The sequence below is a fragment of the Equus asinus genome, chromosome 4 (genome assembly GCF_041296235.1).
Source record: "Equus asinus isolate D_3611 breed Donkey chromosome 4, EquAss-T2T_v2, whole genome shotgun sequence".
Classification (NCBI taxonomy): domain Eukaryota; kingdom Metazoa; phylum Chordata; class Mammalia; order Perissodactyla; family Equidae; genus Equus; species Equus asinus.
In genome coordinates this window covers 31253765-31279809 of record NC_091793.1, presented here as the reverse complement: position 1 = coordinate 31279809, position 26045 = coordinate 31253765, and the positions used below count along the sequence as shown (strand labels likewise).

General features: G+C 38.1%; 1 protein-coding gene across 5 annotated transcripts in view; it reads left to right on the top strand.

Annotated features, from left to right (window-relative positions):
- The window catches only part of POC1B (POC1 centriolar protein B), a 92046-nt gene extending 66297 nt beyond the window's left edge, over positions 1-25749 (top strand). For all 5 annotated transcript variants that reach the window (XM_044743951.2, XM_014863997.3, XM_044743958.2 and 2 more), the window contains exons 10-11: positions 20318-20536; positions 24149-25749. In XM_044743951.2, the coding sequence (XP_044599886.2) occupies positions 20318-20536; positions 24149-24253 (324 nt within the window). In that variant the 3' untranslated portion in view covers positions 24254-25749. The remainder of the gene's footprint in view (positions 1-20317; positions 20537-24148) is intronic.
- The last annotated feature ends 296 nt before the right edge of the window (positions 25750-26045 follow it).

Here is a 26045-nt window from a genome sequence, read left to right as displayed (position 1 = left end):
ACTTTAGGAGCATTCTCGTTACATGCCTGTGGTTTCCATAAAAATAGTCACCATTTTTCTTGTACTACTAAGCATTTTACCTTCTTATTAAGGATGCTCATACTAAGGATCCTCAATACTAAGGATCCACAAATTAGCTTAAAGAGGTAAGGTAATTTGCCCAAAGTCACACCAACCAGGGAGTGATGGAAGCAAGATGGGGCCAAGATTGGACTAAGGTCAGAGCCCAAAATACAAACCCTATACCATGTGCTCCCCAAATAGTTGAGATGCCCAGACCACATGCCTTGTCATTCTGAATCCTGGTTTTAACTTCCTTGTTATCAACATGACTTAACCTAAGTAAATATTTCTTCACCATAGTATAATATAGTAGCCAAGCAGGCCTGATCAGTATCTCTGTTTGAAAAATAAGGACAGGTATTGAGGTCTTCCGGTCTCAGAACTTATGGGGAAACAGGCCCTAGAATCCATGCTTGTAAGTAATTGGTTGTGGAGGCTACTGTGGGATTTTATACATTGCCTGTTCTCACTTGCTGAGGACTTAAATCCTTGGCATGTACCAGACTTTCGTGAGCACAGATCCTTAACTTAGTATTAGAATCCTCATCAAAAAGAATTATGTTTAAGATACACTTGTCTCTTACTGATTATCCAGAAGGTGTGCCATATGGTGTGCTCGTCATAGGTTATTCAAGCCTCGTTGTGTGGATATAGCTTCCTGATATGAATAGTTATTTGATCTGTCGTGTCTTTAAGTCTATTTCATCACGATATAGTGACTTTACCTCCTGGGCAGGGCTGTGTTGTTACTTTTGTTTTACTGCTCCCCTCAGGCCCCCAACCTCACCCTGTCACCAATTTTCGTTTTTGTTTGTTTTTTAAGAATGGATATTCTTTGTGGTGAGAATCGTGTGTGCATAAGCTTTGGTGGTGTTATTGCTGCTAGTTCTGGTATGTGCAGGTATTATTTCCTTTGTGGAATAGATGATAACATCAGTTTCATCAGATTTGGTTACAGTGTGCTTTTTATAAAGTGAATTCTATTTTCCATTGACTTATTTTTAAGCAGAGCTATGTTTTCTTGGTAGACATCCTCAGTTTATTGGGCTGGAAATCTGTGGGCAAGGCTCAAAAGCATGCCCAAGCCCATAACATTTTCGGTTTTTTCCTGGTGATTTGAGGCACTTTTACAGGTATTGTGCCTATTTGCAGACTCCAGGCCGTCTCCTCCCTCCTTTCTTTCTCTCTTGCTGTTATTATTGCTCAGATCATGAGTACCCACGGTTCCAAGGGACCCAGTCCTTCTGTGTCCACTGCTTCTCAGACTCAGTGAGTGTCTCTTCTTTGGGAACGACTGTTTCACCCTGTAGGTGGAACTTTCAGACATTGCATAGATCACTTGGACGGTTCTTCTGCTTGAAGCTTCAGGTTTAGTAAAACGGGTCTGTGCCATACTTTGTCCATTTTCTAAGGCTGATGTTATATAAAATAAATTCATCTTAAATGATATCTAGCATCAGGCAAATTACCGTGCTGAGTAAATGTTATTCTAACTTCAGAAATGTGCGTTTGGGAGTAATAACTAATAATTTAATGAAATTTCAAGATGACAAATAATTAAAATAATTACTTATTTTAAACAGAACTGGAAATGCATTATTAAGATAAAGTGAAGACAATTGTGTGCTTTGGGAAATTGGTTGAAAATTTGAAATATTTGACTAAGAAATGTACTCTCCCAAATTTGTACTTTCAGAAAATTCTGTGTACTTTTTGTACAATTCAGCACACAGTAAAATTACTGAAAAATTGCAAGATGTTAATGCTGTTTAAAAAGTTATGTTCTTTTTCAAAAAATCATTTAGATACATAAGTGTTCTGTGAATTAGGAATGCCATAAAACTATGACTGTTTTACATTTTGGGCATTAATGTATCAGAGGGTCACACTCTTTTTCTCTCACCTCCAGGATAAAGTCTTTTTCTGATATACAATTAAATGACATGAAAATAAGCAAATCTGATTATGTTTGAAAAAATGTCACCCATTTTTTAGACTGAGTATGATAATAGGGTTTCCAAACAGAATGGAGAAAAAAATTTTTTTAATTTCAAAAAATTCTCTTCCCTTGGCGGTGGCGGGTGGGCACAGGGGATGAAGGGGAGCACCTGTGTGGTGACAGACAAGAAATAATGTACAACTGAAATTTCACAATGATGCAAACTATTATGAACTCAAATAAAAAAAATTCTCTGCCCTTAAGTGTATTTAAAACTTTTTGTGTAGAGAGCAACACTTTTCTCTAAAGTGTTATATTATTAATATTTTAATCAAAGGTTAAGATTTTTTTATTTCTGCTATAGGTAGTATGACTATTTTTATGTACTTGTTAGTTAAGAGAAATGACATTCATGGAGTTGACATCTCAAATGATGTTTTATTTGTTTATTTTTAGTTTGTGTTCTGGCTCTCTTTCCAGGCAGTTCTCTTGGCAACAGTAGCGTTGCTTCTGCCTGCCGTGTGTTTTATGCAATTAATCTCTTCCATTATAGTCCCCATCATAACTTACTTCATGCAAATGTTCTAGCTCTTGCATCCAGCCATTAACTTGTATAATTTTTCCTACAGTATTTTTAGTTGAAATTTTTTTTCTAAACGTAAGAAAACATTAATTTTATGAGCATCTAGGCAGTGAATTTTGAATGGAAAAAAGTCAGAGTGTACTAAAAGTTTTTGTCTCTTCCTCCTGCCTCTACCCCTCCTGCCACCATTCCTCACACCAGCATGGGAGATCTGGGTTGGCCACAGTAACTAGGATTTGAAAAGAGGATTTTTTTTTTCCCTCTGCTTCTTATATCCTGGCACAAGAGAGTCTGGAGTACTGGTAGACTGTGCATGGAGCCTGTGGCTAGTCGGCTTGCTCGAGTAGAAAGGCAGTACCTATGGAATCACTTACTCTCCGGCCACCACTCTGCAGCCCCCAGATGAGTGAATCTTGGCAGGAGTGGAAAATCTCTCAGAGTCCTAACCACAGGTGAGCTGGATTTCTGTAGGAGCTGAGCTCAGGCCGGTGAACCTTGTGGTGTTAGCATCATGAAGGGAAGTGACTCGGCCTAAGTCAGGGGCTGGCTCCACAGACGTTATTCATTCATTCCTCAAAAATGAATGTGCCAGGCACTGGGTAGGAGCTGCGAGTTGGAGGAAGGATGGGTGTGGGTTAAAATGATGAGCGAAAGTCATCATGGAGAGTTACATGGTACACTGCGAGTATGAATTGGGGGCGTTTGACTGAATCAGGAGTGTGGGTGAGGTGGACTCAGAAAAAGTTTCCCTGAAAAAGACGTTTGAGCTGAGATCTAAAACCCTGCTCTTCAAAATGTGGCCTGTGAGTGGTTTGCTCGAGCATCACATGGGAGCTTATTAGAAATGCATATTCTCAAGTCCCACTCAGACTTACTGAATCAGACTCTACAGTTTAATAAGATCCGCAGGTGATTTGTGTGTACATTGAAGTTTGAGAAGTGCTGATCTAAAGCTTCAGGAGGAGCTGAAGTGACAGGATTAGGCCTTCTGAAGTGTTCTAGGCAGAGTAAAGACTGTCTTATGGGGAGCTTGCTATGCTCTAGGGACTGAAAGGAGGGCTGGAGCCCAGGGATGGGGTAGGAGAATGTGGTGTCATGAAGCCAAGAGAGGAGTCTTTCAAGAGGATGGGAGGGGTCAACATTGCTGAAAGCCAAGAGGGGGATTGAAAAATGTTTGATGAATTTAGGAAAGATTTTCAGTTCCTTTTTGGAGAGGTTTTTGGAGTAATACAGTGCAAGCCAGTATGAAGTGAGTTGAACAGTGAGTGGAGGGAGAGGGGTAAGCAAAAAAGATAGCTGGAATAGGTTGTGCTTTCTTTTATTCATTACATTTGCTGAGTGTCTGCTGTATACCAAGCAGTGAGAAGGGATATATGCCTAAATTGCTGTGAGAGTACATCTGTGAACTGATTAAATAGGAAGTGTATGTGAGTGCACGCACACACAAGAAAATTAGGACAGGACACAGAAAAGTTATTCAGAGATACCTTCCCAGAAGGGGTTGATACTTGAGCAGATTCTTTAAGAATTTGCCTGATAATAAGAGGAGCAAGGACACAGCTCAGCATGTGCGGAGGCAGGAAGGCTTGAGAGGGAAGAGCGAATTCAGGGGACGGTAGACATTTCTGGTGGGCTACAGACTTGGATAGGGTTGAGGGATTGCAGGACATGAGGCAGGAGGGCGAAGATGAAGCTGGATCATAAATGACCTTGAATGCCATTTGAAGGTGTTTGGATTCACCAAGAATTGTAGGAGGACCAGTGAAGGATTTTAAGCAGAAGAGTGAGCAAATTCGAGTTTCAGAACAGTTAGTCTGGAAATGTGATCAAGGAGGGGTTGGAGGGAGTTGAGAATGGCAGCATGGAAAATTAGGAGGCAGTTGCAGTGGTAATGCAGAGAGGAGGTGAGGAGAGCTCCTCTAGAGCAGTAGCATAGGAATGAAGAAGAGGAGACTGATCCATGAGTTACTGAGAAGAAAGAGTTAAAAAGTTCTGTTCACTGATGGGACATGGGAGGAGAGTGAGGAGTCTAGAGTATCTCCCAAATGTGGGGCTGCTGGGTGGATGATGGCACTGCTTATCAAGAGACGAAAGAGACAGGGCTTGGATATAGTGTCTAGTCCAGAAATATACATTTGAGCATCTTTAATTGATCAATTGAGCCATGAGGTTCCATGGGACTATTCTTAAACTGCAGCTGCATAATAAGTATGGTAATGATTATGATAAACGGATTGGCATTCATCTCATCTCATTCATCAGGAGGGATCATTGAAGACTTTTGTTTGAATAACACTGGTTATTTAGTAAATGCTGTGACTGAAATGTGAAACAGATAAAACTGGTTACGTTTAAAGGCTGTAGGTAGCGACATGCTTTAGTGGTGTCGCCGCTTCCTCTTTAAGAACTTCCTGCTTGGGGCCGCCTGGTGGCATAGCGGTTAAGTTCGAGCGTTCTGCTTTGGTGGCCCGGGGATCACTGGTTTGGTGCAGGTGTGGACCTACGCACTGCTTGTCGAGCCATGCTGTGGCAGGCGTCCCACATATAAAATAGAGGAAGATGGGCATGGATGTTAGCACAGCGCCACTCTTCCTCAGCAAAAAGAGGAGGATTGGTGGCAGATGTTAGCTCAGGGCTAATCTTCCTCAAAAAACAAAAACAAAAACAAAAACTTCCTGCTTACTCCTCCACGTGCATGTGTGTATAGATAAGTTTTCATGATTTCAACCACTGTTTTGACAAAGCTATAGAATCTAGTTCGTATTCTCTTTTACTCATGGCTTCAGTGAAAAGTACTTTTGGATTTTATGGTAGTATTTGAATGTTATTTCTCCTAGACTATTTTTCCCCCATGGTGATTAGTAAAAAAAAAGAAAATCTTTTATAAGCAGTCTTATTTTTATTGTCTTTGGTTTCTGAGTTTCTTCCACCAGCAAAATAAGAAAGGAAGAAAACACCCACACCTTTCTACACACAAAAATGTAGGAAAGAAAAATAGAGTATCTTATTAAACAGTATACTGTTGTTTATAATGAAGTATTTGTTACTGATACTCTACTCATAGGCCATTCTCCCTGGAGATTTTATGCCATAATTTTTCAGCTATGTCCAGTTATAGAATCTTCATCAGGGGGTTAAATATTTAAGATGAGATTCATAGATTTAAATGTTTAACGTTACATTGGCTTCCCGTATTATTGTTAGGAAACCATTTTTAATCCATTAAAATGATGAGACCAGAATTTTTAAATAGATGTTGGATCTTTGTCTACTAAATATTTTTTTAAGTGTTATAGGAGCTCCTCTTTACTTGCTAGATGGGATGCTCCTCTATTGGTGAATCATTTAATAAAGCCAGTTAAATCTGTAAAATTTATGTGGTTGAATTTTTATTTAAAAAAAGTGTTATAAGCATTTTTCAGACAGCTGCCTGAAAACAGAAACCTTTTTTTCTTTTTAAAATTACGTCTGGAAATGTCATAATTTTTTTTTTTGGTTTTGTTAAACAGTGATTTCATTTTAAATGTTTATTCAGCATATTCTTTGTTCATTTACTACTCGGTTAACATTTATTTAATGTGGTTCACTCATTTATTTATTGAACTGTCACCTGCCCTTAAATAGCTTCTTATTTGATTTGAGAAACTAGTCATATAGACTGGAATTTTTAAAAACTTGGAATATAAGGGATAGAGAAATATCTTTAATTCAACAAGTTGTATTAGTTACTTTATGTGTGCCTGACACATGGAGGTACTCAGCATGTTGTTGATTGTCCGAAAGCAGGTAGGCTACGGCTTCTGCCTTCTAGAAAGGTGCAATTTAGATTTTAGTAGAGTCAGGGGAGGACGTGGTATGATATTGACAATGACAGGTAATTAAATACCAACTATAGATTAAATTCTTTACCTGTATTCTCACAACAACCTTATAATGTAGCCCAGTATTATTTTCTCTATTTTACAGATGAGGAAACAGAGACTTAGACAGGTCAAGTGATTTGTCCAAGGTCACACAGTTAATACACAGAAGAGACAGGATTAAACCCAAGTCTGTGTGGCTTGATGTCCCATTCATAGAGCCACCATATTAGATGCTAGCATAAATAATTATATGATATCACTAATAGCAGAAATGCAAGGAAAAATTGATAATTGCCTTAAGAAGCAATATTGAATTTTTATAGAGATTTAGAGGAGGGGTAAATTACGTCTATTTGGGGAGGATGAGAAAAGACTTCATTATTTTGCAAATGCAAATTAAAGTCAACAAATACACTGTGTATACTGAGTTCACATAGAAAGCTTTCACTCTGTTTTTTGAATGGTTTAATGAATAATAAACAGACAGAAGGGTGGTTCTCAATACCTAGCTGTGAATACACTTTACTGTTAGAATCACAGTTATCATTAACCCTACTAGAATGTTCACATTATGCTAGATGGTGAACAGAACAATAAATAAATATAATATTTTCCCTCTAAACAATGTTCTGTAAAGCTTGCCAGTTTTCTGAATGTAGCTTTGTTAAATGACTGGATGAATTCCTGCCTTGAAATTGCCTCTTCATAGTATTAAAACAAATACAGTAAGAAAGCTAAAGTACTATTCAAGTGAGCAAAGCATGATTTACTTTGTGTGTGCAATTTAAAAAAATTATCTCATGACTTTTAACACACAGCTCACTTCTGTTGAATCTGTCACTTGAAGAGTTTTGAGAAACAGAAAATAGGCCTGTAAGAAAGGCCAAAGAATGGCATTATTTATCTCAGAAGCAAGCCCAGGAAATAATTTTTCAAAAATGTATTCTAAATAATGCTTCTGATTCTGTAATAATTGTATGTTTCATGAAAATAATAAGGATAGTTATTTAAGACATAATTTGACATGTCGATGTGGTTGGCTTTCTGTATACATTATTATGATACTAAAGTGGTGGGCGTGTGTGTGTTTTACAGCACAGATACTAAAATTGAGATGATGCAGAGAATACTAGAGTGGCCTCCATGTGAGGGAAACATGAAATTTGTAAAACATCACATGGTTTTTGGAATCCCATGTTTATAGATAGGGAGGCTCAATGTCCTAAAGATGTTAGTTCTCCCTAAATAAATCTACAAATTCAAGGCAATTCCAATAAACATCCCAGGGAGATTTTTAATGAAACTTAAGGAGTTGATTTTAAAGCTTATATGGAAAAGCAAACAGCCAAAAATAGCCAGGACAATTTTGAAGAAATTTGAAGGTTGGGGACTAATTAAGCTCTAAGTGTAGTATGGTTACAGGGAAAGACAGAGCCCACGATGGAGAGCACATCAGCAGCCTGCAGAAGATGTAGAGGCTTGGTACGTGGAAGGCCTGGCTTTGCAGACCCTTGAAGATGGCCTAGTCACTAAATGGGCTGTTTAATAAGTGCTGCTGGGGCAACCAGCTATATGGAAAAAAATAAAATTATGTTCTTACTTTTAACCACAAACAAAATCAATACCAGATGGGTTAAAGGCTTAAATGTGAAAAAACAATACTTAAAAACTTCTAAAAGAAAGCAGAAGAATATATTTATGCATTCTGGGTAGGCAAGGATTGCTTAAACAAAATGTAAAATGCACAACTCATAAAGGAAAAAAGGTTGATAAATTTAACTGCATTTAACACAAAAACTTGTGTAAATTAAAAAAAACCCATAAAAGTGAAGACAAACCACAGAGTAGGAAATATATTACACATATAATACCAACAAAGTATTGGTATCCAGAATATATAAAGAACTCTTAAATATGAATTAGAAAAAAGAGAAGTAGACCAATTAAAAAGTGGATTTAAAGGACTTAAGGATTTAACCAGGTGATTTACAGAAGAATGGTTAATATACACATAAAATATGCTCAAGTTACCAGTAATCAAGAAAATGCACAGTGAAATAAAAACCATGACATGCCGTTTCCTGCTCATAATTTTGGCAAAATTTAAAATATCTAACAATAAACTATTGTTGACTTTCTAGAAAAAAGGGAGACTTTCTTCTGCTCATGGAATAGTAAGTTGATTCCACCATTTTGGACAATATCTGGTAAAACTCTGAGTTAACTATTCCACTCTAGAGGAACCCTCATACCTGTATACAGGAAACATTCACAAGAATGCTCACTGCAGCATTCAATGCTAGCTGGCAGTGGAAAGGATACATAACTTGTGGAACAGTCAATCAATGGAATATTACTTGGCAGTGAAAATAAGTGAACTAGACTTACCTGCATCACCATGGACAAATCTAACAATGATTAACAGAAAATACCAAAAGGGTCTAATATAACACTATTTTATTGTAGTAAAATAGTTGTAATATTTTATTATAGTGAAATAGTATTCTAGCCAAAACAATACTGTTGTTTAGGGATGTGTACACATATGATAAAAGTGAAGGGACGTAGACTGGAATGATGGACACTGTATTCGAGATGGTGGTATCCTTTCAGAGGGAAGGGAAGGGAGATAGATCAGGAAAGGGTACACTTTATTTCTTTACGTTGGGGGAGAGGGTTGCTTTCTTATTCGTTATACCTTTCTTTGAATTTTTTAACACACAGTGGAATTTGAAAAAAATCAGTGGTTATTAGTTAGATAAGAAAAGAACGATTCCTGATTCATTCAAAAATGTTAGTGCGCCGCGAGACTGCATTTCTCATTCACTCATAGATTAATCTCACTTGACTGCTGTTGTGTGTGCAAAGAAGGGGCAGCTTCCTGAAGTGTGGGGGAACAGATGGCTTTTCTGAGACATGATGTGGGTGAAACTAAACCAAATATGGCCTTTCCAGTCAAACTTCCATTTTTTCCAAGATGTAATACCTATTTGGACATAAAATGTCTTTTTAAAAAATACATCATTGTATAATAGAAGCTATTACCTGCTTCAGAATTTAGATTCTATCCCACCACAATACACCTTTTTTAAACAGAGTGAAGAATAACTATAAATAGTGGTTTATTTCTGCCCCAGTCACTTCAGCATGTTGCAGAAATTATTCTTACTGCGTTCTATATGAAAGATATTAGGAGTGAGTCCCTTACTGTTAAGCCCTTTGAGGTGTAACAGCAGGATTCACAAAAGAAGTAGTGGCTACTTCTTGTCCCTTTTGAGTTTACAGAAAGTTTTATTGATGTTATATTTGTCTAGAATACTGAGAATACCATATACCTGTAGCCTTTTTAGTTTAATATTAACTCAGAAGAGAGAGCACTAATTCTGTTTCACTGACTATCTGCTCTGCCACCCCTCATATAATTCAAGTCAGTCCTTTATCATTAATTAAGATTTGTCTGGTGCAGTGCACTAAACTAGACTCAGCATAGGGCATTAGGAGACAGATTGTCCTTCAAGGAATTCAGTTTGTGTTTGCTTAATCGTGTAAGAAGGGAAACATAGAAGGAAGTTTTTCTGCAGACTTTATTTGTCCTAGTTGTATCCTATCTATTCATGGCTTAAAAATTAATAAGCTTCTCTAGAGATGACGATAAAGATTAAAGACAAAGCCAGACAGTAGATTTGTGGCCTCAGCTGTCTTTTCCAAGGAGACTGAATTAATCATTCAGATATTCTAGTTGATAGTTGTATAGGGATATGTCTTTCAAGTCTTCTGACAAAAACAAAATTTCCAATTTGGTTTGAAGAAGAAAAATCAAAGCCTTCTGTAAACCCTCTCCAAAGCCTGAAGGCTGTCTGTTTGAGAAAAAAGTGTATGATTTCTCCCAAGGGACAAACAGAAGGCTCTCTCAGCTCAGTGAATTTAGTTTGGAAGAAACATTTCACATGACATTTTCTGATTTTATTCTAGAAATACTTTTAAATCAATCAGACTTGATCAGGTGGGTATGTTTTTACAAGGATACACTGTACGCTGTACAGATATATAAGATGGAAGAGATGTGATTCTCGCCTTCAGAATCACCACCCTTTTCTTCCTAAGAATTTTAGAAATTGAGAATGAACCCTGTGTTGTGGTCCTGTGACAACCCCACATGGCTGACTCTGTAACTCCTTTTTCTGTTTCCCTGGTTAGTCTGTCCACTCCTTGGTTAACACTAGCTTCTGATCTCAAAGAAACAACCAAAGATGGCGCAACACTCTGAGTCACTTCTGAAACACAGCCGTCCTCTGTCTGTCAGGATTCTCCAGTGAACTCAGTGACTGTCTGAATCCTTTGTGCTGATGGTAAAGTCAGTGTCCAGCCTCCCACTCTTTGGCCACCACTTTCTTCTAGTCCTCCAGTTTTGATGACTCCTCAACCCCAGATGGCCTCCAATCCATGAGCCTCCTTTCTTTTCACTGTCCGCCCCCTGTGTCTGTCTCTCTCCTTCGCCTGCCTGGGATTCTGCAGTCGGTAAAGCTGCACTCCTACTCCTCCTCCCTCTGTTGTACGCACCCTCAAATCTTCAGCCTGGTTAAATCTATTTCTCTGCCTGCTCTACACCCACACTCAAGCAACTGCCTGTGACTAGACAGCCTTAATGTGTCTGATCTCACCTTAAATCTACTTATACAAAGCTCCAGGGCGCTCAGTATTGCCTGGCCAATCCATTTACTGAGAACTTACCCCTCACTGCCCTGTGACATCAGTGCTCTCTTTCTACTCTATCATATCCATCAGCACACATTTGTAATGTATTTCCCATCTTTAAAAATGAAAATTTCATTTGGCCACTCAACCCTTTTTAACTTTTGTCTCATTGCTCTGCTCCCCTTTATAGAAAAACTCCTCAAAAGATTGGCCTATATTCAGTCTTCATTTCTTCATTTTACACTCTTCTGAATGCACTCCAATTAAGCTTTTGTCCCCACCATTCCACTCATGTCAAGGTCCCAGTGATTCACCTGAATCAGCCTTTCTACAGCACTCAGTCCTGGCGACCACTGCCTTCTCTTTGAAACTCTTTCCTCACTCGGCTGTGGACTACTACCCTTCCTACCCCACAGGCCACTAGTCACCTTTCCTGCTCCTTCTCTTCCTCCCTTCTAAAGTCTCTGCAATTTTTCTCTTGTTTGTCTCCTCCCTGAGTGATCATAGACCTATGGCTGTAAATGTTTATATTTTAAGCACCCAACTCCAGGAGAATCGAAGCTCCTGCACTTGGAACCCTTCCAGACCTCGTCCTATGTACGTCTTTATCTGGCTGTTCATTTGTGTTCTTTATAAAAATCAGTAAACATTATATATATATATATATATATATATATATATATATTCTGATAGCTCCAAAATTTATGCTTTTAGCCCCAACCTCTCCATAGAAACGTAGAATCATATATTTCCAATTGCATTCATGACTTTCCCCTTGGAAGTCTAATAGGCATCTCAAACTTAACATGCCCCAAATTTATTCTCTACCCCTCCTCCATTAATAAAATGCATCATCAATGTAGCTACATCATAATGTAGCATCTTACCCAGCTTTCTGTTTCTTCATAACTCTTGTCGCTACCTGACATTACATCACATATCTATATATTTATTTTCCTTACTTCACTCCCTGGAGTTTAACCCCATGTCAGCAGGGTCTCTTGTTTATTCATTCCTTGTAGTAGCAGAATAATGGTCCTCTAAAGATGTCCATGTCCTCATGCCCAGAATCTGTGAATATGTTTCTTTACATGGCAAAAGGGATTTTGCAAATGTGATTAAATTGAGGATTTTAAGATGGGGAAATTATCCTGGATTATCCCAGTGGGCCCAATGCAATCACAGGGATCCTTAAGGGAAAGAGAGAGGCAGGGGAATTAGAGAAGGAGATATGACAATGGAAGCAGAGGTTGGAGTGATGTGGCCATGAGCCAAGGAGTCTGCGCAGCCTCTAGAAGCTGGAAAAGGCAAGGAACACATTCTCCCCTAAAGCCTCCAGAAGGAGCGCAGCTCTGATGACGCCTTGATTTTAGCCCCATAAAGCCTATTTTAGACTTCTGACCTCCAGAACTTTTAAGATAATAAATTTATGTTGTTTTAAACACTTAACTGGTGGCAATTTGTTAAAGCAGAGGTAGAAAACTAATGCACTTCTGTATCTCCAGCACCTAGAATTTTCCTGGCACGTAGGTGCTAAATAGAATAGTTTTTTTGAATAAATAGTGTCATTATTTTAGATTCCATGGAGAGATATTGAAGTTTCTAATCCCTATTCTAAATATTAGCATTGAAAGTAAATGATCCATTATTTCTTTAAAAAATAGTATTTGCTTTTATTTTTGTCCAGGCAAAAGATATTTTTTTTTTGTTTTCCCAGTCTATTTCAGGCAGGCATTTTATAAGAGAGAGAGAGAGAGAGTGAGTTAGTCTGTGCTCACGCGTGTGCACGCCCGTAGTGATTTAAAAATCTCAGAATGTCAAGAATAGAAAGGACTCTAAAGGGCATTCAGTTGAATTTCCTGATCTGATGTTTGTGCATTTCTCACAATTTCCCTGACAAGTGACCATCCCAAGTCTATTTTAGAGCCTTCAATGATGGGAAACTCACTTTAGCTGGAGGGGTCAAGACCACTTTTGGATAGACTTTTCTGACTTTTGTCTGTTTTGTTCTCCACTTATAGAATTAAACCAAGACTAGAAATGTTAGTTATAAGCTAAAACTGACTTATTTTAACCCATTTACTAAGGATATATCTGAAGTTCGAGCCACTGATTGTCTTTACATGTGAGGTGCCTACTTTTACATTCCTGTTTGTCACAAAATCCTTACGCTGTGCCACCAGAAACCATCAAATATGCTTTTGGGGGATAAAAATCAAGATGTGATTTGCAGTTAAGTGATAAATACTTGCGTTGCTCCTTCCTTGGGTATCTGAGGAGGCATTGAAGGTGATAATTTTTAGTAGGGAATGATATTGGCTTAACCTTGGGTTTTCACCTCTCTCCAAATACTGTTAAATTATTAATATTTATATTTTGTGGATGGTTCAGCTGATGTAGGACAGTTAATTGAATTTAGTTCAACAAATGTTGAGCTCTGTCTGTGTCTTACGCACTGTGCTCGGTACCTGAGAAAAAAAGATGATAACAGTATGGCTCCTACCCTCAAGAGAGTATCCCTCATAATCTAGTAGGGAACATTGATGTGTAAACACAGATAACGAGAAGTGATTCATGTTCTACCGATGGCACAAGCAAAGGCTTCTGAGAGTGAAGTGGCACCAGTGCTTAGTCCTGATTTGCCGGCCAGACAATGGTGGGTGGGAGATAGTAGCAGGAGAGAAGGGAAGAGGAAGAAATGGAATAAATATAATATATGAACTTTCACATATAATTGAGCACCACAGTATCTTGAATGTTCCATTAATTATATAAATAGTGATAGTTTAGATGTGTGAACCTTGATTGCACTGTTGAATGGTTAATTTCCCCATAAGAATTTGCTTGCAAATGCCACAATTTTCACTTCCTATTGATGCATTAAAATAATTCATTCTCTAATGTAAATGGCAAATGAAAAATTATGCATTAAAATTAACCATGGCATTTGAACAACATGTTAAGACTCATTTGTCCCCCGAATGTGACAGGTTTCATATCTCACTCTCAGGACTATCAAAGTAATTTGTATCAGTTGACTCTCTGTCTATTACTCTATATGTTTAGATGGAAGGTGGAGCTTTTTAACCTGTAGACATAGGATTTCTCAGCTACTCAGATTCCTTCTTGCCCTTGGTGAGGCTGCATTTTGCATCTCTGAGGTGACAACTACGGAGAACTTTAGGGTGGTGATTGCCCTGCCATCCTTTTGGATGAAATGGTTCCTTAGAGAACTATAAGCCCATGAAGGAGGGTACCGCATCTCACTTGTTCTTTGCTGTAGCTTTAATGCCTGCCCTTGGAGGCCTTCGTTTGCTGAATGAATCAGTGAATGAATGATTGTTATCTCACTCTACTTCAAGTGTCAGCAATAAAACTGAGAGATAAGGAAACGTGGTGTGATTTCTTCCTTTTATGAACTGCCAAAGCATTTGTTCTTTTTTGCAGTCTTACTATCATTTATCTTCTTATGTTTCTTGTTCATTCTGTAGTGCCAGTGATATGCCAGGCCCTGCGGAGGATCTCAGTCCTGCTCTGTCTTAATTCTCTCACCACAACAGAGTCCTTGAGAGAGGCATCACACTGTGCTTACTTTTTTTTTTTTTTAAAGATTGGCACCTGAGCTAACAACTGTTGCCAATCTTTTTTTTTCTTTCTGCTTTTTCTCCCCAAATCCACCCAGTATATAGTTGTATATTTTAGTTGTGGATCCTTCTAGTTGTAGTACGTGGGACACCACCTCAGCGTGGCCTCATGAGTGGTGCCATGTCCGCGCCCAGGATCCGAACCAGAGAAACTCTGGGCCCCCATAGCGGAGCACACGAACTTAACTACTCAGCCACGGGGCCAGCCCCCGTGCTTACTTTTAACGTTAGTAAATGCTTAGTATGATATCGGTGCTCAGTAAGCATTTACCTAAAGAAGGAATATTAGCAACTTTGAAATCAGAGAGGACCTCAATGTATGGGGAGCAACAGGTACTACAGCCTTATTTGCTAGATTTCTGATAGCCCAGAACCTTAAACATATTCTTTCCCTTCTCAGTTTTGTTTTTAATTTTATGAATGAGCATGTTGAAATTACCCCAAGCTGTGCAGCTCACTCTTTCCTGTACAAACAAGAGGCAAAGGCAGGGTTGGTTGGTGGGAAGGAATCTGCTAATTTCTAGGTCCCATACCTTTGAGACAGAAGGACAGATGTGTCACTTGGCTAATGTTCAAGGATGGAGATCTAGTGTTTTTTCCTCTCTCTACCCATACACTTTTCTCGTTTTTCTTCATCTCCATATGTCATTTGATAGAAATGTATTTGTTGCTGGTCCCAAACAAGAAAACCATTATTAAGGCCATATTGAGATCTTTTACTGCTTAGACTGCCTCTGGTCTTAAATCTTTGTCCATTTCCTTTTGCCCTTTTTTAACTAACCACCCTGCCTGCAAACCCCCCAAGTTCAAAGACTGATTTGTTAATTAGGTTGAGGCCTTTTCCCATGACCGGCTGAAACTCTTACTACAATGTGACTAGTGATATTTGTGGCCATGTGTGTACGTACTTAGGTATGTTGAGATCCGTGTGAAAAAGACTGTCTTGGTTACAGAGAGTTTGTTTTCCATCTGTGAGAAAAGTAATAAAATTTGCATATAAGTGGGTAACATATTCAAGAATATTCAAGTTCCTGCTAAGTCCAGGGGGTACAGTGGTGAGAAGCATAGGCATAGCACAGTCTAGTGAGGGAGACTGATAATAGACAAGGAACAAATATGAAAAGCACACTCTGATCAGTTATGGAGGCAAACTGGAAGTCTAGCTTCAATAGGGTGGTCAGGGAGTACTTTTTGAAGATTTGATAATTAAGCTGAAATTTAGAGATCAAAAGGGATTCAGAGGGCCAGCCCTGTGGCGTAGTGGTTGAGTTCAGTGCACTCTGCTTCGGCAGCACAGGTTCACAGGTTCAGATCTTGGGTGCAGAGCTATACCACTCATCAGCCATGCTGTGGCGCTGACCCACATATAAAGTGGAGGAAGACTGGCACAGATGTTAGCTCAGGGCTGTTCTTCCTCAAAAAAAAAAAAAGAAAAAAAAGAGGATTCAGCCATGCTAGGAAGGCAGAGAAGGTCATTGCAGGCAGAGCAGAAGCAATGTTAAAAAAATAAAAGAAAGAAAGAAAAAGAAAAAGAAAGGACAAGTCTGTCCTTGAAGCAGGAATTATTTGTTCTAGGGTGAGGATGGTTGTGCATGGTCATCCGTACATTGTTCCCAGTCAGTGAGGTGGCTGCCTAGGATCAGGAATGCAAACTGTGACTGTGAGACAGGACTTCTTGGTGAATTCTTTGTATATTCCATCCTCATCTTTACACTGCTTTCATTTGTCTTTGCCACCAGCCAGTAGCTGGGAACCCAGGTAGAGAAGTACTGTGTGTTGTTTTCCCAGTTCCCTTAGCTCAGAGCATGAGCGGGTAGGTCAGAGATGGTAGGAGTGCTAAGATGTGTTTTATACCTATTTTAAAAATAAGCTTGAATTGTGGATGGTGGATTTTGAGTTCATTTTTATTAGTTTCAACAAATAGTGAATCAGTAAGATTTTAACAGAGGGAAACTTGAAAGTTTCCATCTTCCTAAAAAGTGGTTGGAAGCATCATGGAGAACAGTGGCTTTGATCCCAAAGTTGTAATACCTGGAATTCTTTGGCATCTCTTAGATTTATGACTGGTTATGCCTCGTACATCTTTCCTACCTGTGTGACCTTGGGCAGGTTATTTAATCTTTTGGTATCTGTTTCCTCCTTTGTAAAATGGGAATAAAGGAAGAACCTACCTGATAGGATTATTGTGAGGATTAAACCAGTTAATATGTGTAAAGCACTTGAAACAATGCCAAGTACACAGTAAGTTCTAAATGTGCTAATTGTTGTCACCGTCACCATCATCATCATCATTAGAAGTGTACTTTCCATGGCTGAGGTAACCTCCGTCAGAAACTCTCATGTCACAAGTGGTAACCAGAAATGTAAAGTTAAAAACCTTCTGTGATGTGTGTATTTGGATTTTTGTTTGTTTTCATATTAGCTTTCGTGAGATGAAATTCACATACTATAAAATTCACCCTTTTAACATGTACAGTTCAATGATTTTTAGTATAATTCACAAAGTTGTGCAACTATCACCACTGTCTAATTTTAGAATATCTCATCACTCCAAAAAGAATCATAGAACATTTTCATCACCTTCATACCCATTACCAATCTCTCCCCATTCTTCTCTCGCCTGGCAACTACTAATCTCAGTCTGTCTTCATGTATTTGTCTATTCTGACCATTGTATATACAGGGACTCATACAACATGTGGCCTTTATGTGTGGCTTCTTTAATTTATCCTAATATTTTCAGGGTTCATCCACGTTGTAGCGTGTATCAGTACTTCATTCCTTTTTGTGGGTAAATAATATTCCACTGTAAGGACATACCGTATTTTGTCTGTCCATTCATTATCATAGCATTTGGATGCATCTGGGTCGATTCCATTTTCTTGGCTATTATATATAATGTTGATATGACATTCATGCACAGATTTTGTGTGGACATATGTTTTCATTTTGCTTGGATATATACTGAGGAGTGGAATTGCTGGGTCATATGGTAATTCTATGTTTAACATTTTGAGTACCAACCAAACCATTTTCCAAAGTGGCTGCACTATTTTACAATTCCACTAGCAATATATGAGAGTTCCAATTTCTCTACATCTTCACCACACTTGTTATCATCTGTCTTTTTTATATTAATCATCCTGGTGGTGTGAAATGGTATCTCATTGTGGTTTTGATTTGCATTTTTCTGATGGTCAGTGTTGAGCATCTTTTTATTTACTTATTAGCTGTTTGTGTATCATCTTTGCAGAATTGTCTATTCAAATCCTTTGACTATTTTTTAATTGGATTATCTGTCTTTAGCTTTGAGTTATAAAAGTTCTTTATATGTTCTTCATATAAGTCTCTTGTCAAATAAATGATTTGCAAATATTTTCTCCCAATCCCTGGGGTTTTTTTCACTTTCTTGATGGTATCTTTTGAAGCACAATAACTTTTAATTTTCATAATGTCCAATTTATTTATTTATTTTGTCATTTGTACTTTTGATGTCATATCTAAGAAATCTTTGTCTAATCCAGTGTCAGGAAAATTTACTCTTGTGGCTTTTTCTGAGTTTTATAGTTTTAGCTCTTATATTTAAGATGATCCATTTTGAGTTAATTTTGTATAAAGTGTGAGGTGGGGGCCCAATTCTCTTCTTTTGAATTGAGATATCCAGTTTTCGCAGTACCATTTGTGGAAAAAACTATTCTTTCCCCACTAAATTGTTTTGGCAACCTTGTCAAAAATCAATAAGTGGAAGGGTTTATTTCTGGACTCTCAATTCTATTCCATTGATCTATATGTCTATCTTTAGACCAGTGCCACACTGTTTTGACTACTGTAGTTTTGTAGTAAATTTTGAAATTGGGAAGTGTGAGTCCTCCAACTTTCTTCCTCAATATCAACTTTATTCTTCAGTATTATTTTGACTATTCTGGGTTCCTTGCACTTCCGTGTGAATTTTTTTTTTTTTTTTTTTTTTTTTTTGCTTGAGGAAGATTAGCTCTGAGTTAACATCTGTACCAGTCTTCCCTTATTTTGTATGTGGGTCATCACCACAGCATGGCTTGACAAGTGGTGTAAGTCTGCACCCAAGATCTGAACCCATGAACCCGGGCTGCCAAAGTGGAGCACACAGGACTTAACCACTGGGCCATGGGGCTGGCCCTTCCATGTGAATTTTGAGATCAACTTGTCAATTTCTGAAAAAAAGGCAGCTAGAATTTTTATAGAGGTTGCATTGAATCTGTATATATCAATTTGGGGAGTATTGCCATCTTAACAATATTAAGTCTCCTGCTCCATGAACATAGGATATAGGATGTGTTTCCACTTATTTAGATCTTCTTTAGTTTCTTTCATTAATGGTTTGTAGTTTTCAGTATGTCTTGAACTTCTTTTGTTAAATTTATTCCTAAGTATTTTATTCTTTTTGATGCTGTTGCAAATGGGGTTGTTTTCTTAATTTTATTTTCATATTGTTCATTATCATAATTTTTAGAAGGGCTTTTTTGTTTTTTATTTTATTCTGGTAAAACATATATAATATAAAATTTACAATTTAATCATTTTTAAGTGTACAATTCACTGGCATTAAGTATTCAGTGTTGTGTAACCATCACCACTAGCAATTTTGAGAACTTTTTCATCATTCCAAACAGAAACTCCTTACCCATTAGGCAATAACTCTGCATTCCTCCTCCCCCCAGCCCATAGGATAAACCTCTAATTTCTGTCCTATGAATTTGCCTATTCCAGTTACCTCCTATTAGGAGAATCATACAATATTTTCTTTTGTGTCTGGCTTATTTACTTAGCATAATGTTTTTAAGGTTCATCCATGTTGTAGCATGTATCAGAATTCCATTCATTTTTATGGCTAAATAATATTCCATTGTATGTATAGATCACATTTTGTTTATACATTTTTCTGTTGATGGACACTTGGGTTGCTTCCACCTTTTGGCTATTGTGAATAATGCTGCTATGAACAATGGTGTACAAGTATCGGTTCAAGTCCCTGCTTTCAATTCTTTTGGGTCTATACTTAGGAGTCGAATTGCTAGATCATATGGTAATTCTATGTTTAACTTTTTGAGGAATAGCCAAACTATTTCCACAGGAGCTGCACCATTTTATATTCCTACCAGCAATTCATGAGGGTTCTATTTTCTCCACATTCTCACCAACGCTTATTTTCCATTTTTTGACTAATAGTCATCTTAATGGATGTGATATTCATTTTTAAATTCAGAATTAGACTGCATCTAACAGTGTTTTTAATGGTAGAACACCTGATCCTTCAGACAGATACGCGCAAAGTGTATTTCATTGAAAAAGAATCAAGGAAAACTGTGAATTTTCTTTATTCATTGCTAGCTTTATTTCCTGCTTATAATTGTAATTTCCATAATTTGCTATAGTTGAAGATAAATAATTAAATGAAGGCTGGGCTTTTAGAAGAGGAATGCTGAAAATTTCTATATATATCAATTAAAGTTTGGAAAATATAACTTTTCCTATCTTTTCTATGATGTCAAAGACAACGGAAACCACTGTCAGAACCCCACCAGACAAGGGTGAAGGGATCTGTGGATATTTCTTGAACCCCTCATTAACGACATCAGAATGTTTCCCAACAACCTTGAAAAAGAAAACAGAAGACATGAGCGACCTGCCCTCTGAGAGCCAAAGAAGCATACCGCTCGCTGTGACTGACGCTTTAGGGCATATTATGGAACAACTCAATGTTTTGACACAGGTGGGTTGGCATGCTTTGCACTTGGGGGTGATGTATACAAAACAATCCTGGTTAAAGCAGGCAGCAGAACTAGTAGGGCAGGGGTAAAGTTTTCTTTCTTAGCAAGGCAAGCTCAAGGTGACAATCAATGTAGTAAGGCATGATCTGAGCTGCTCTAGCAAGATCTAGTAGAAGTAAGGCCAGAGCCCATGCACATGTATGCATGTGTGTGCGCGCACACACACATAGAGTGCTATATATGGCATCTGGGGGCTGGAAGGGGGCAGTGGAGACTATGAAGAACAGTGGTGGTAGTCCATGCTATAAACATATTTGATCCTGGGCAGTAATGTTTTGTCCTAAGAATTTTCAATGCATCATATTCAGATTAGGACATTATCAAAGAAATATTTAGGACCATACAAAAATTGTATTGGGATTGACCATTTCTGGTTAAAATGAAATATTGGCAATGTTTATAGTTCTTGACTCTGAAGATATTCTCACTGTCCAATATTTAACTTCCCTCATTTCAAAGCTTCTTATATTGATGCTGTGATTTTCTGGTGGTGATGGTTTTTGCATTACCCAGTTCTTCGATGCCAGTTTGCCTCTGCAAAGAAGGAATACCATGGATCTTAATATATCAAAGGTTTTCCAACTCTTGGTTAGGAGATATAAATATCATTTTGTTGAAGTGGACATACCAGAGGGTTTTCTTCCAGCTTTGCTGATTCGTTGTTTCCTTTGACACAGTCCTGGTGTTCCTCTTTGATATGTAGAATGAAGATACCAATATTTGTCAGAGTGGACATTGTCACAAATTATACAGAATGAAAGGCTATAATGTGAACTAGAGAGATGTCAACTACTTTTCCAGAACAAATATTTCAAGTTGAAATAGCTCTTGCATAGAAATCATCTAATTCTCCTCTCAGCCCTGGCTGTGCATTATAGTTACCTAGGCAGTTAAATGTACAGATCTCCAGTTCTTATCTCCAGAGAATCCATTTCCATTGGTCTGGGAAGGGCCCTGGCATTGGTCTTTTAAGAACCCCATATGATTCTGTTCTACAGCCAGGGTTTAGAGCCACTAATTAAATGAATATTTTTCCCTCTATATAACATCTCAGGGCCATGGGGGTTAAGGGGCACGTTTGTGTATTTGGAGTCCTAACAAATTATAGGAAAGAGCCATGTGTTTGAAATTATTGTAAGATTTGTTCAATGAAAATCATATTAAAATCACCAATTTTTCCTTTTCAGTATTGTGCTGGAGGTGACTTTCTCTGTATTTATCAGACATTTATTTCCTTTAAAGGCAGTTTTCCTCTCAGCTTCCATACCACAGTTAGTTTTGGTTGCCTTGTTTCCTTATCGCCATGACTTCCTCACCTGCACTGTCGCATCCAGTGTCGGGGCCTCATTAGGGCCTCTCCCAGGGAATCTGTACAGTCTCTGCTCTTTCAGCCCCATGACCCGTTTCTCCTTCTCTATGCCCGATTCAATGTTAAATGAATCACTTTAAGCTTTATTGAATATCTCTATGATTTTTTACTTTTAATTTTGAAGGGCTGGCTTTGTTTTTATTAAAGAGGTTAAAAGCAGGCACAGCACACTTGCAAAATGGGAACAGTGAATCTCTGAGCAAGTAGCAAGTAAAATAAACATGTTCTAATTCACTTTAATTACAGATGACTGAACATCTCCCAGTTCAGTGGCAGTGTTTATAACCATCTGTACTGAACTATAATTAGAAATAAATTAAAATGAAATTACGTTTTAGATGGTAGATAAACAGAGTTAACCAGTGTTAAAGGTGTTGATGATATAGGTATCAGTAGCTTTAGTGTGTGGAATTGTGATAATGTATGTAAAGTATCTGGCAAAATGCTTGGCCCAGAAATGGTAGAAAATATTATCAGCATCGTTATTACTGTTAATTAGTCATAATCTATAGTATGGAATATGAAAGCAAAAGCTATTAAATAATGACATTTTAAAAAATTGACTGCCTTCAGAGGGTGGTAGGGAATCAATTCGTTATCTTGAAACTTGTTGACCAAAATAACCAAGCATTTATCCTGTCTTTCCTCTGGGAACTCCACCACTGGGGAGCCAGATAGTAGATGAGGCAAGTATCTCTTATATATAAATTATTCTAACTAATAAATTTTTTTAAATGATGAACGTAGAATACCATCATTTGCAATCCCCGAGAATTAATAGATCTAGGCATTGAGTAGTTACTAAGATCATGAAAAGAGAAATGAGCAAACCTTAGTAATGTGCCTTCTGGTGAAAGAACAGACCACCGCCTATTGTCTTGCCACAGCCTCTAACCAGAGTCTAATCAGGCCTTTGAATCCAGCTGCCAATTTACAGAAGATACAGAGGATAGAACAGACTGAACTGCACTGAGGTGCCGTCCCTGAAATCCAGACTGATGGAAACTCTGCAGGTCAAATGGCCGAAGCCTGTCCACAGACAAACTAAAGAAAAGAAAAGGAGAGGGGGAATCTGTAGACTAGGAGACTTTAAATGACATGTCAGATCTTGAAAATGGGTAAGAAAATTATAGTGTCTAGGGCTGTACACCTGAAAGATGAAACCATAAAGAAACACAAGGAAGTGATTTACGATGGTCAGGGTAGTAGGTCCCATGGTGGGAGGGCGGGGGATTCTGGTAGGCACATGGAAAGCACTGTGGGGCGGCTGGCAGAGTTCTAGTTCTTGGTCTGGGTGCTGGTTATAAGGGTGTTTATCTTGTAAGAATTCATTAAGTGATGTGTTTGGTGCAGCTTTCTGAGTCTGTTTTATTTTATAATAAAACGTCTTTAAAAGATATAAAGCCTGAAGGTGAAGTCTAACAATATCACAAAAAATTAGATTTCCCAAATTTAGAAGTAGTCATTTGTGAGTGTGAGTGTGTGTGTGTGTGTGTGTGTGTGTGTGTGTGTGTGTAGTCATATACTCATTTTTGAGCTTCAGGAGTTAGAAGAACTAATATTCATCAAGTCCTGTGTGCCAGGCTCCAGCTTAAACATTTTACGTGAATTATTTCATTCCGCCTTCCTAACAACCCTATGAGGTGCTGTTATCATCTTCTGGATGTGAGAACTGGTGGAATCATTATGATATTTTCAAAGTAAACCAGGTATCCAGTTTGGGGTGGTGTAGGTATGGTTCATCATGCATTGATTGTGATGGAATGACTGTGATGACATCTAGGTAGCACCTGAGCCAGGCATGTGGCCTCCCATCCCCACCCCTATGCCCCCCCCCAGGCCCATGTAGCTGGTGGCACCCCTTAGAATGCTCCCTGTCACTTCTTCCAGGGCACTGATGCTTTAGGAGATCTGACATGAGAATTGTCTGCAGAGGCCTGATCTTTTACTCCTTTTTCCTCAAATGTATCAGTTGTTTTTCTTTTCCTCAAGCTGCTTTACAGTGCTTTGCCCTGTGGTAGGACCTGGAAGCAGAGCAAATTCTGGGGCTCATTTTGAGCCAAATTCCTAGCAAAAGGGCTGGCATTCCAGTTCTAAAAAGGATCTCCCTCCTATGCAGAGAGTCCCATCATCGTCCTCACCACCAGGTCACCAGGCACTGATTATTTTGTCTTCATTTTTGCAGACTGTTTCAATCTTGGAGCAGCGACTGACTTTGACAGAGGATAAGCTGAAAGACTGCCTTGAAAACCAGCAAAAGCTTTTCAGTGCTATCCATCAGAAAAGCTGAACAGAGAAGTATGAGCAGAGGCGAGATAAGTGACACAGGTACAGATGGTCAGGAAGGTAGTACAAGCTGCTTCGTGCAGCACATCCAGGCGCTCATTATCATGGCATTTCTCATAAGGGCAAGCCACAGAACAAGGCAGAAAAGGCATAATTAAGGACTAATTTAAACACACAAATCAATGTCAAGGACTGATTTAAAGCATTCCCATTTATGACTGCAGGAATAAAGTGATAAGCATTCAAGTGGCTCTGTATTTTCCCCCATAATATTTTAAATGTCAGTTTTCATTTATAGTCCAAACCCTACCAGGAAAGTAACCAAATCTCTTGATTTCATAGTTAAATCATTTCAAATTGACCATGTTCAGGCAGTTCCTCAAAGCAATTAATGTATTTCTTTAGTGAACAACACCCTTGGGGTAAAATAATTCGCTTACCTCTAAAACAGCATCCTATACACGGCAGAGAATGAGTTAGTGATCCGCCTCATATTTCTTTCAGTTCAAAAACAAACTGTCCTTTCTCACCAGTGCCTTGGAAAAGTGATCTTGTAAAAATTCACAGACCACAGAATTTCCACAGCAAGGATACACTTATCTTAATTAGCAACAGCACATATGTGACACAGAGCAGAGTTTTTATTTGATTTAAGATGTCCATTGTTTATCCTTTGATCAACCTGAAAGAAAATGAAGAGTTAGAAATATGTGAAGCGCACATATCTTTTCTCTCACAGATGAGTGCACTAAGCACTTTGGGTTGTGTCTGAACCTGTGATCCCAGCTTACAAAGATTACGTTAGTGTGATTTCAGTGTGCTCAAAAGCCAGAATGATGTAAGAGAAACATTTAAAAATATGCCCACATGTATGTTCACACGCTGCAGAAATGCTGTTGCTTAGGGTGATTTTGGCCGCCGAATGATAAGTACTTAAACATTTGCATCACCATCTTCCTATTTTTTTAATGAATTATTATTTGAAACAGAATGAAAATGAGCCAGGCATTCTACAAGATCTTGGTTACAAATTAAGAATTTTGTTTTATCTTAAACAAAACGAGATTAAATTGAAGAAAAACAGATGAATTGTAGCTTGCTTTTCTGTTAACCTCTATCAAGAACAAGGAAGGTGGGAGAAGGCAGTCCACATTCATGATGTCTATAGGTGACATGGGGAAAATGCTGTCTATGTTCTGGAAAAGAAGAAAAAGTTAAGTCCTATTTCTGTAGGAATCTATATTTAGAAATTTTTCTCAAAGCAATTTCAATCGTATGTATGAGGTGATTTTTTAAAAGATCATCTCATTGTGTGTTTTAAGTGCCTTTTTATATTATACTAAGTGTGAACTTGTAGACATTTTCAAGAGTTTGTAAAGACTAAGTGGCACTGTATTTTTATAACCTCACTGAGAAGGCTAGGAAATGAAATGTCATACTGATTTTTGTTTACTCTTTTTTATGCTTCAAACAATAAAGACATTTTACCTTTAAAAAAAAGTTGTTCCTTTTCTTTTTAAATGACTAGAACCTGGAAATACTAAACTTCTTATCATCTGGATTACTCAACTTTGCTGTGCATAACTATCTCCTGTAGAACTTGTCAAAACAGCTTCCTGAGCCCTAGCCCTGGAGTTTATGATTCACTAGGTCGGGTGGGGCCCGATAATTTGCGTCTCTAACAAGCTCACAGGTGATGTTGATGCTTGTTGGCCTAAGGCCCACACTTTAGAAACCATTGATGAAGCTATAGCCACTTCTTACAAACATGGTGTTGCCACGTATTTTTATAGTTG